This window comes from Corvus brachyrhynchos, unplaced genomic scaffold (genome assembly GCF_000691975.1).
Source record: "Corvus brachyrhynchos isolate BGI_N302 unplaced genomic scaffold, ASM69197v1 scaffold3, whole genome shotgun sequence".
In the NCBI taxonomy this organism is placed as follows: Eukaryota; Metazoa; Chordata; class Aves; order Passeriformes; family Corvidae; genus Corvus; species Corvus brachyrhynchos.
In genome coordinates this window covers 2,437,758-2,448,097 of record NW_008237619.1, presented here as the reverse complement: position 1 = coordinate 2,448,097, position 10,340 = coordinate 2,437,758, and the positions used below count along the sequence as shown (strand labels likewise).

General features: G+C 39.5%; 1 protein-coding gene across 1 annotated transcript; it reads left to right on the top strand.

The window, feature by feature from the left end:
• Nucleotides 1-53: 53 nt before the first annotated feature.
• On the top strand, nucleotides 54-6,856 carry ABHD10 (abhydrolase domain containing 10). The gene is made up of 5 exons (XM_017731771.1): nucleotides 54-324; nucleotides 2,804-2,987; nucleotides 3,796-3,907; nucleotides 4,842-4,979; nucleotides 6,024-6,856. The coding sequence occupies exons 2-5, from the start codon at nucleotides 2,923-2,925 to the stop codon at nucleotides 6,363-6,365; spliced, it is 657 nt and encodes a 218-aa protein (XP_017587260.1). The 5' UTR covers nucleotides 54-324; nucleotides 2,804-2,922; the 3' UTR covers nucleotides 6,366-6,856.
• Nucleotides 6,857-10,340: the final 3,484 nt, after the last annotated feature.

Sequence of the window (10,340 nt, the reverse complement as noted above, 5' to 3'; positions counted from 1 at the left end):
CTGGGCGGCTCTCGGCCAGCTGCGGGTGACACCCTTTCCTCCCCTTCAGCGCCGTCTCCATCGGGAAGGGCCGGGGCGAGGCCCTCTGGTGGGGATGGGGATCTTAAACTCGGTTCCTTTCCGACAGGGTTCCTGACAGGCTTTTCCTCCTTGCCAGCCCCGCGGGGGGGGCTCGGTGTCTGCACAGGGCAGGACAGTCGCTTTCCCCACGTGTGTTTTGTTGGCTCTAAGCTCTTGCCCCTGGTGCGTTTTGAGGAGCTGGGAATCGGTGCGCCAGTTCGCTTGATCGGGTGTGAAGCGTGCCTGCCTGTAAAGCTTCGCCAGGTACCTGAAAAGCTTCGCTAGCATACACTTCTGAGTGAGATCGGTCTCTTCCCAAACACGCCGTGCCCCTTCTTGCCGTGTGAGACCCCGTGCTTATGTGACTTGCTGAGTTTATTCATTGCCTTTAATTGGACAGATGAATCTCATCTAAGGTTGCTCAATAAGTAAAACTTACTTGCCACTAACGGTGCACATTTTGTAGCTGCACAAAAGCTTGAATACAGTGACATTTTGTTGCTGTGTTTTTCTCCCCTTCTGTGTGTTTATAACAGTAACATTATCAGAGTATCTGTTTATTTGAGTGTGTCTTTAGGTGCTCTGGGACCAGGCCAAGCAGCGGTTCCTGCTGGAGTGTGGGTGGTTGCATGGAACCAGGTGTGGACAGCGTTGAGTCCATTGCCTGTCACAGCAGCATTAATCTGCTGCTGCTGGCAATGGGAAGATCACAGTGCAGGAACATTCCCAGAGTTGTTCGGAGGACTTCTTTTGGCTTTGACATGTAACACTGGTCTCAGTCACAGTTTCTGGTGTTCATAAAAGTGCACAGTGATTCCGATATGAAGAGAATTTCATAGATACCATCAGGCAAGGGTCCTGTGGTCTTCCTGTAGCTATCACTTTCTGTCTGTAACTTGCTTTTATAAACACTAATACCTGCCTTGCACCCTTTAGAAATGCTTCCCTGCTCTTCTCGAGGTCTTTCCTAAAGTCAGGAGGAGAAATTATTGGGCAGCTGCTGATGGTCTTGTCTGTCTAAGGAGAAATTTGAGAGGGTGACTGCAGTGAGCTTTGCTTTTGTGTTGGCTGGGGTGGTTGCTTTAGGGGTTTGCATTATTCAGGTTGGGATTGCCACTGGTGCACTTCCATTAACTTGTTAAATGGACGAATAATTTGTGAAATAGCTTAGACGGTGGTTGTGTCTTGTAGCTGCAGTCGGAACCCTGCCCAGTGTCAAAGTAGTTTGAGGACACCTCCAGAGTGCTGCAGCATGGAAGACCAGTGCCTTCAGAGATGGCTATCAAGGCTTATGGGGGAGAAAAATCCTCCTAATTATTTTTCTGTTAAATGTAGCAGTTCTTGGTGTATCTCCTCTTACTGGCACTTGAAAAAGTGACTGGCTTAGTGAGAGACACACACAAATCAAAAGCCACAGTGTGGATGCATCTGAATACCTTTACTGTGGGAGTCATTCACCTTTATAAACAACTCATGCCTCAGTAGGATAAAGAACTACCTTATTGTTTGAGGAACAATTTAATGGTTTTAATCTGTAGTTCAAAAGATACCATTTCTGTTGGACTCTAGGAAAGTGCTGAATGCTAGCTGCATCTTTTATCTGTTATGTATCCACACTTACTCATGCACATCCAAGTTTAACAACAAGCCAACCCCCCAAAACCCCTTGAATGTAATCTCTCTGATAGTGACAAAACAGAACTCAAGGCTGCAGGACAGTTAAGTGGTGTGAAACTGTCAGGGCTTGTTTTTTGCACTGTTTATGCAGTTATTATACCCCTAGGAAGCCCTGACGCTTTATTTTGGGTTGGATAGCTTCTGTGCCTCACTGTTGAAAAACCAGTCATCTTCTAATCTAAGAATTAAGAGTGTCAAAGTCTTAGAAGACTTGACCGAGCTTTCAGTTTAACAAATTACCTTGCTGAGTTGGATAATAGAGTGGATTAAGTCTCCTTAACAGCTCTCTACGAATTGCTTGTCCTTACCCGCAGTAGAGGTACAACTGAGTGCTAAAGTTAGATTAAATCCTGTAGCAGCTATTGGGATTCAGCAGAATTATTAATTAGTTAGCATTTCCTCTGCTAATCTTATTTCCTTGTTTGATGTTATTTCACTTGGTTTTAAACAATGCTAGTGTTGTTTTATGCTCATTATGATGAAGAAGTTAGTCAAAAGACTCTTTCACAATTCTTATGAACTTCCCCCTATATCTCCATATATTGTGTGGACCCAGGGTTTTGATAAAGGTGCAGTTTTATCCTTCGGTTTTAATTTTCTTGAAGAATTTGTCATCTCATGTACTTGTAAACTTCCATTGCACAAAGTACTCTAGTCTCAGAATTATGCTTTTTGAAAATTAAAAGTTAAACTAAGCAGATAATAAATTGGAAGTTTTTTTGTGAAATGAGTAAATGTATCCAAGATGGTATAAAATATGAGGACTGATGAAGTCTGGGAAGCCTTAGTGTTCATTTTCAGTCAACCACTTGGATAGTTGCTGAGTGAACTCTCTACATGGTTGGCATTTAATGATGAGAATGAATCGCAATAAACTATCTTTCTCAGATTCATCAGTACTTTTCAGTCATTAAAGAATATAGGAGATGCTTTTTTCTTCTCTCTTGAGCCAAAATACCGTATTTTCACATAATATGCCCACATTTGCCAAACCCTGAGTTTATAAAATACTTGTGTTTCTGCCAAGATTATCATGATGCTTGTACTAAGCAGTTCCTCTTATTAGTTTGCAGACTGAAGTCATCGGTCAGCTTTCTTACTCGACCAGATCGACCAAATATTGCTTATCAGAAACTAAAAGGCAGGAATCCGGGGGTTATTTTCCTTCCAGGCTTCAATTCAAATATGAATGGTCAGAAAGCAACTGCCCTTGAAGATTTCTGCAAATCATTAGGCCATGCCTTCATCAGGTACATACAGGAGTATTGTTCTTGAGAAAGTGAAACTGTTCTCGTGGGTTGGGGGAAGGGGTTTTAACACAAATCTGTAAACTTTGGCATTTGGATTGGGATGCTCCCTGTGCTAAGGGAGCTTGTATACAAGCTAAGAAGTCTTTTTTCCATGTCCAAATGTAGGATTTCTGTCAGTAGAGAGACTGAGGTAAATCAGGAAAATGTATTCTGAGAGTAATTCAGAAAATTCTCTAATTTTCTGTAGTCTGGCCAGTGCTCCATGTTACAATCAGGCTATAGGCACAAAAATTAAAAAGGAAGGACCTGGAGTTCTGGTTTTTAAGTTACCACTGTGAGCACTGTCTTTACCTGCCAAGTCTGATTAAGTTACCCTGTGTCTTCTGTGGGTTTAGAAGAACTTGCCCCTGCTTAGTAATGCTGTCCTTTGATAGACTAGATGGAATGCTTTGTGTTATAAGTCTTCATACTTGTGTTCAGTGTTTAAAAGAGTTCGTACATTTTAAAAATACCTTTAAAGTTGAAGTATCTGAGGGGTTTCTTTTGTCTGTAAGGGAAATTTTTTGTCTATTCTTGTAAATTATGATGTTCTATCAAATGATAAGAGAACGCTGCATAGCTTAGTTGTGTGTGTTGTATTTAAACCCCTTTTATGTGATTTTTGGTTCTAGTGATAAACAGGACCAAGTAAGAAAGTACTCAATGTGGTATTTTTCCCCTGCTGATTTGATTATACAGCAGTATTTAGTTAGTGTCTGTGTTGCTGCAGACAGTACTATGACTTTCATGTTGATGGTTATTTTTTCAGATTTGACTATACAGGATGTGGAAGTTCAGATGGTAAATTTGAAGAGTGTACAATTGGGAAGTGGAGAAAAGATGTTCTGTCTATACTGGATGAACTTACAGATGGACCACAGGTTATATTCTGTTTTTAAATATAGAATGGTGGTTTTCCCTCAGGGTAGAATATTGATCAAAAATATGCCATAGTAGCTCTGGTCAGCAGTAGCTTTTGCTGAACAACTGACGCTCACTTTCAAGCTAAATCACTTGAGAAGTCGTATTCACAGGAGCTCTTTTGCAAGCAGGTAGGTCACAAAATCATGGAAGCATGGGTTGGCAGGGCCTCCTGGAGGTTGTTTATTAGAATCTCCTGCTCAGAGCAGGGCTGTTGTCCCAGAGAGTCTGAGAAGGCCTCATGGTGGAGCAGCCACCTGTCAGGGGACAGGGAATTTTTCCAGTGCAGTGCAGCCCTCTTAATGAGAAAGTGTGTCACCGTCCCATGCTGATGAATTAATTAAAGGATTTGCAGGAAGATTACAAGATACTCCATATGATTAAATAGCTTTAAAAAAAAGGCAGGAAAAGCAGCATTTGATTTCTTCAGCTACTTTAGAAATCACTGTGAGAAACTTGGAATCTCCTACAACCTAGAAATACCTAGTATTGTGTTTAAAACAATTTCGTATTAGGAATTGCTTTTGTTTACTTCTTTTACTGCACTGAACCCTTACCATGTGCATTTATCTTGAGAAGGGAACATAAAAGTATGCATATGATACTGAATTGTTTCAAGTCTCCTTTTACAGTGTTTACAGTGTTTCAGTCTCAGACAGCAATAACCAGCCATGCCAAACAGAATAATAAATACCAGGTCTTGTGGTGCTTACTCAGGCAAAATTTCCACTGGAAGTGATAGCAGTTCTGCCTGGGTAAGGACAGCAGGATTATGCCCAAGGTTTAAATCGTTAAACCAAGTGAAAACTGATATTTTGGGCAAGAAGAAAAAACCTATTAGCCATTACCTGTAAAACACTATATTTTCTTCTCTTTTTTAATTTTCTTTTCCAGATTCTGGTGGGCTCCAGCATGGGTGGATGGCTGATGCTTCATGCTGCAATAGCACGCCCAGATAAAGTAGCTGCTCTGGTTGGAGTAGCTGTAGCAGCAGATCACGTTGTAACAACTTTCAAGAGGCTTCCCATTGAGGTAAATGTTGATGGTTGGCTTCTGTGCAGTCAGAAAAAAAATATTACCAAGAGTTTAAGAAATTACATTATTTAAACTGTAGTTTTCTTGCAAATTTTCAGGTAAGTTTTTTGTGTTTGATTAATGTAAGCTTACAGTGTGAGACTAGTGTGAGCACTAGCCAGAGTGTGCTTATATTGCTGTCGTTCAGAGGATGTGAAGTCAGATCCCTGCTGTTAGCAGTCCATTCGATTTCAGTGTTGAATATCTTATATTTGCACTGGAATTGGATCCTTGTGCTTTCAAGGATGGAGAAGTAGCCACTAAAGTAGTTGAGGTGGCACTGGATGAGATGAGTATGACACAGGCTGTGTGCATAGAAAGGAAATTCTTCAGGTTAGTGTGTTTGTAAAGACTGTAAGATTTAGGTAGTGGGATCTGCCCTTCTGAGATTCTTCCTTGATGATGTCTATTGACTAGACTAATGTCTAGTCTTCAGGAAAGCAAATCAGGTGTTACATGGCAATAAATAATGTGTGCTTTAAAATAATTTAAAAATTTTCCCGATTTGTTTGTGTTTTTTCTAAGGCACTTTGTAGTGTTGGTATAACTAGGACTAAGGTAAGAATCTGGAAATACAGTATTCAGAGACACCTATTATGGCAAAGACTGAAAAGACTGATCACTGGAAAATGTCTTTTCCCTAGGATTTCTCCTTGTTTGAGGGTCAGTGAACCGATTGAAGCCAAGGAGATTTACTGTTCATGATGGCTATACATATTTTCTTTCTGATAGATTCTGGCTAAGAAACTTAATTTCACTGGTGAATTTTAACTAGATTAATGTAAAGGAGAGGTTTGGAGAGCAGTTTTTGTGACTTGGTAGGGGGTTTGTCTTCTCAGATGCTGTGAGGAGAACAGGAAAACACTTCTGCTCATAAAAATGAACAAGGTGAAATTTTATGCCTGGGAGAGTTTTACTGCTTTTAGAACAGAAATAAGTTGAGGTACTCTTAAGTACTTCTAACATCTGTTTTATCTATTCTTTGCTCTCTTTTTTTTATAGGCACAAAAAGAAATAGAAGAAAAGGGTGAATGGAAGTATCAAACAAAGCACAATGAGGAAGGATATTACTCCTTGACCTATGACTTTATCAGAGAAGCAGAAAATCACTGTGTGCTGAATAGTCCTATTCCTGTAACATGTCCCATACGCCTTATCCATGGCATGAAGGATGGTGATGTCCCTTGGCAGATCTCTATGCAGGTTGCTGATCGTGTTTTGAGCAAGGACGTGGATGTTATCCTCCGCAAAATCGGCCAGCATCGGATGAGTGACAAGGAGGATACAAAACTCCTTGTGAATACTGTTGATGATTTAATCGACAAGCTGTCAATAGTAGCATAAGCTGAAGGGTAGCATTAGTGCATGAACTCTACACCTGACTCTTTTCCTTGAGTAACAGAAGCCTTGTTCTTACCCAGACAGTGGCAAGTCTGTGACTGTCACAGTAGGAACTGAGCTTTATCTGCCGTTTCCTTACCTCTGTTTTGTAAATACAGGTATTTTGTTATTGCTGCATTTGCACACAGTCCAAAGTGGGAAGGAGTGCTGCTATTGTGTTCAGAACCTCTCTTTCAACACTTTAACCATTTTTTTCACAAATTTCCTACAATTTTGTACTGAAATGTTGATTAATTTTTGTTACTATTGGCCTGTATAGTCGAGCTTTATTTTCACATCTTTGACACTTATTATTGTCCTTCTGCTGTAGCATCATTGTATCTCATGTCTGAAACCATCTGTGCAAGGCAGAATACAACTTGAGTGTTTACTGAAGTTAGTTATTAGAATAGTGAGTACCATGAAACACAATAAACAGATTTCAGATAAATGGCTATTTTGTTCTGAAGTGCTGTTGAAATTAAAAAGTGGAAGGCACACCCTGATGGTGTGCTTGGGGTACTACATAGGGAAGAATTTGACTTCTGAGAACACAAGGCCTCAAAGCCTTAAGAGCTCTTTATCTCTGCTTATCAGGAGGGTGTGTGTCATCTTCTCCAGTCTCCCTTGTTTGTCATTGTTTATTTGTGGGCCTACTGTTAAGGGAACAATATATGATCTTGGTGTAAGCTGAAACTGGATCATTAAGGTGACTTTAATAGTAGCTTCTTCGAAGTGGGGAGTACAGTGCCACAGGGCTCCACTGCCTCTTTCCTGTCACTTGAGTAGATTACCAGGAGCAGTGTCTTCTTGAGCTGCATGAGTCCAACCCTAAGAAGTTGTAAATGGAACTTGATAGCTGGATAATTCTTATACTATAAGTCCATAGAATTTAATAGGAAATTGGTTTAATTGCAAATATGACTATTACCTGGGTTTTGTACAGAAATACATTACCATTTGTACACTTGAGAGAGAGGAAGTTAGGTGAGAGGCTGGAATTAGTTCAGGCTGGCCTTAATGTGTAACATCAGTCAAGACCATACAGTTGTTTCTGGGTTTATTATTTTAAGTAGTAAATGGCATCACTGTTGTTACCTTAAAAGGCTAAAGCTACTGGGGGTAAGGTATTTCTAGAAAGTTTGTCATTTTCAGTTTTCATTTTCAGCTATGTCAGTGGACATGTGCTGAATAGGGCCTTGCTGAGGTAGTGGGTTTTAATTTTAAAAAAAGACTACAAACAACTAAATTTAAAAAAATAAACAGCAACAACAAAACCTAAATTTCGGATGAGCTCCTGTGAAGTGCAGTTTTATTTAGGCTTCAATACTGCAAAAAACAAGAAGCTGTGATGTAAAAAATTTGTATTTTGATATAAGGGTAAAAAAAGATGGCTCTTGTTTAGATGCAAATTTTCTAATTCAAATGTACTAATTCTCTAACTCAATTAGTCATAAAATCATAGAATGGCTTGGGTTGGAAGGGACCTTAAAGATCATCTAGTTCCAGCCCCCATACCATGGGCAGGGATATGTTTTACTGGACCAGGTTGCTCAGAGCCCCAACCTGGCCTTGAGCACTTCCAGACATGGGGCATCCACAACTCCTGTGGGCAACCTGTTCCAGTGCCTCACAGTAAAGAATTTTTCCCTAATTATCTGATCTAAACCTACTTTCAGTTTGAACCCATTCTCCCCCTTGTTGTGTCACAACATGCTCTTAGAAGGCGTCTCTATCCAGCTCAGGAGAATCTATTGGGATAATTGCTTGAGGAATTAGAACATTTTGTGAAATCTTGTCCCCAGATATTTCTGGTGTAGACTGTTCTTCTGTTTGTATCACTCTGCAAATCACTTTGGCTTTAAAACCTCTGGAATGTGTTTTTAACTTTTGAGAAAGTTAATGCAAATTGCATTCCTGGAGTTGGAGCTGTGTTCCTGTTTATGTACTGTTAAGCAGTTGTCATCTTAATATGTGTTTTTATCACTTGCATCTGATAAGACCTAAAAAATAGATTTTGTGGGTTTTAAAGATGCAGTCAAATCAAAATTGTTTCAAAACTTTTTGCCCTAAGTTGTGATAGATTTTTTTTAATCCAGTTTTGTCATATCTTAGATTGGTTTAGCTCATAATGGAAGAAAAAGCTGAAACAAGTGGACTGCTGTAATTCCAAAGTAATTAATTATAATTAATGTGCATTTATCAGTTGTAATAGATGTACTTTTTCTTCACGCATATTAAAGTTATTTCAGTGACTGAAAAATTTTGATCTTTTTTTTAATTAGAGTGTTACACCTGTAAACATTCAATTTAATACTTCAGACAAGGAAAAGGCTTTGTGTGCCTGCATAAACTGTAGCTGTGTATTTCTCCTGAAAGAGTTGCATTGTATTCGTGCCTCACGTTAGTCTTTATTAAATAATTGATATTTTACATGTAAGGTGTCTGTTGCCGTGCCTTAGAGCAAGACAGCTGAAAGCACATGTGGAGCAGTTGTGTAAGTAGTTTTCAGGAGGGTTTTTTTCCTTGTTGGCTGGTGGTGTTTTGTGTTGTTGCCCCCCCCGCCCCCCCCATTATTCTGCTGTGATAACACGAGGTGGGAGAATTCAGTGTAACGGGGTTGGCACAATTGTTGAGAATACAAACCTGCAGCATCGGTGTCTCCAACCACAGCATTACTGAAAACTTAATCCTAGGGAAGGGGTTTTTGCTGCCACTTGTTTTGCAGTTCTGGTTTCCTTCTCTGCTGGCTAAATGGAGATTAGTGGTAGCATTTACAGTACAGGTACACCCAAAGTTTGTTACATACGGCCTAAATGCAAAGGCAGAGATGATGCTTTCTTCATAAAGACAGTATTCCAGGTAGTGCTTTGAATGCTAGTGTCCTTCTCTCTGTGCTTGCTTTTTATTTTTGTAAATCTGGTTTGCTTAAATACAAAGAGCTGGCTCTGAGGTAGCGAGAGCAGACAGACCTTTTCCTCTGACTTTGCTGTGGCAGTTCCGTTGGTATTTATCTTCATAAGCATAAGCATTTTCCCTGTGTTCACTCTGGAAATTACTAGAGTTTTGACTGTTGGCAACTTGGCATGTTCAGATGGCTGAAAGAAGGGATAGTGATAACTAGGGAGATTTACATCCTACCTCTGAGTAGCTGTTGACCTACCAGGAAGTTTTGACAATCTGGAATAATGTGATACTCATGACAGTGTCATCCCAAATTGGTATTGTTTTGTCCTCTGAGTTAATGGCTGGGGCATTGCTTTTTTCTTTGCCAGTAGGTGCCTACATAGCAATTATTTTCAGTATTAGTCATATTTAAAAACTAGCGCTTCATTCCTCTATATACATACTGTGTTAAAATAGGGTATTACACACTTGGAAAGCTCTGCATGGTGCAGATTTTAAAAATCCTTTTTAATGAATGCTTATGTTGCTTTGGGTTTTTTTTAAACAGACTTCTGATTTGTTGACAAATGCATAGTATATTTTGTGAACATATAATGTACATTTCCGCAACAATAAGCTTGATTTGCATGAAATAATCAGTTTCTAAAGCTTATTCAACTTGTTTCCTAATAAACAAGTGCTCTTACTCTGCTTATATTGAGCTGTACTTACACAGTTTTAGATACACTTACTTTTATCTTGTTAAATATTCTACTTGTTTTGTCTCTCCTGTTGTTTGGTTTTGTATTACACACCAGCTGGTTTGGGGTTTTGGTTTTGGGGGGTTTTTTAACTTAATTGGTGTTAAGTCTTTCATGTAGTTTCAGTTTAGCTAAGCTATTTTCTCTTGCATCAACACTAAATGCAAACAAGGCAGTGTTCACAAAAAAAGCCTAGCTGGATGGGCCTTAGAAGAACCATCTCCTGCTGTTTCATTTTTATGTTAATTTTGGTTACATGCTCTCTTGGACATGCTATTATTCAATGGGGCTA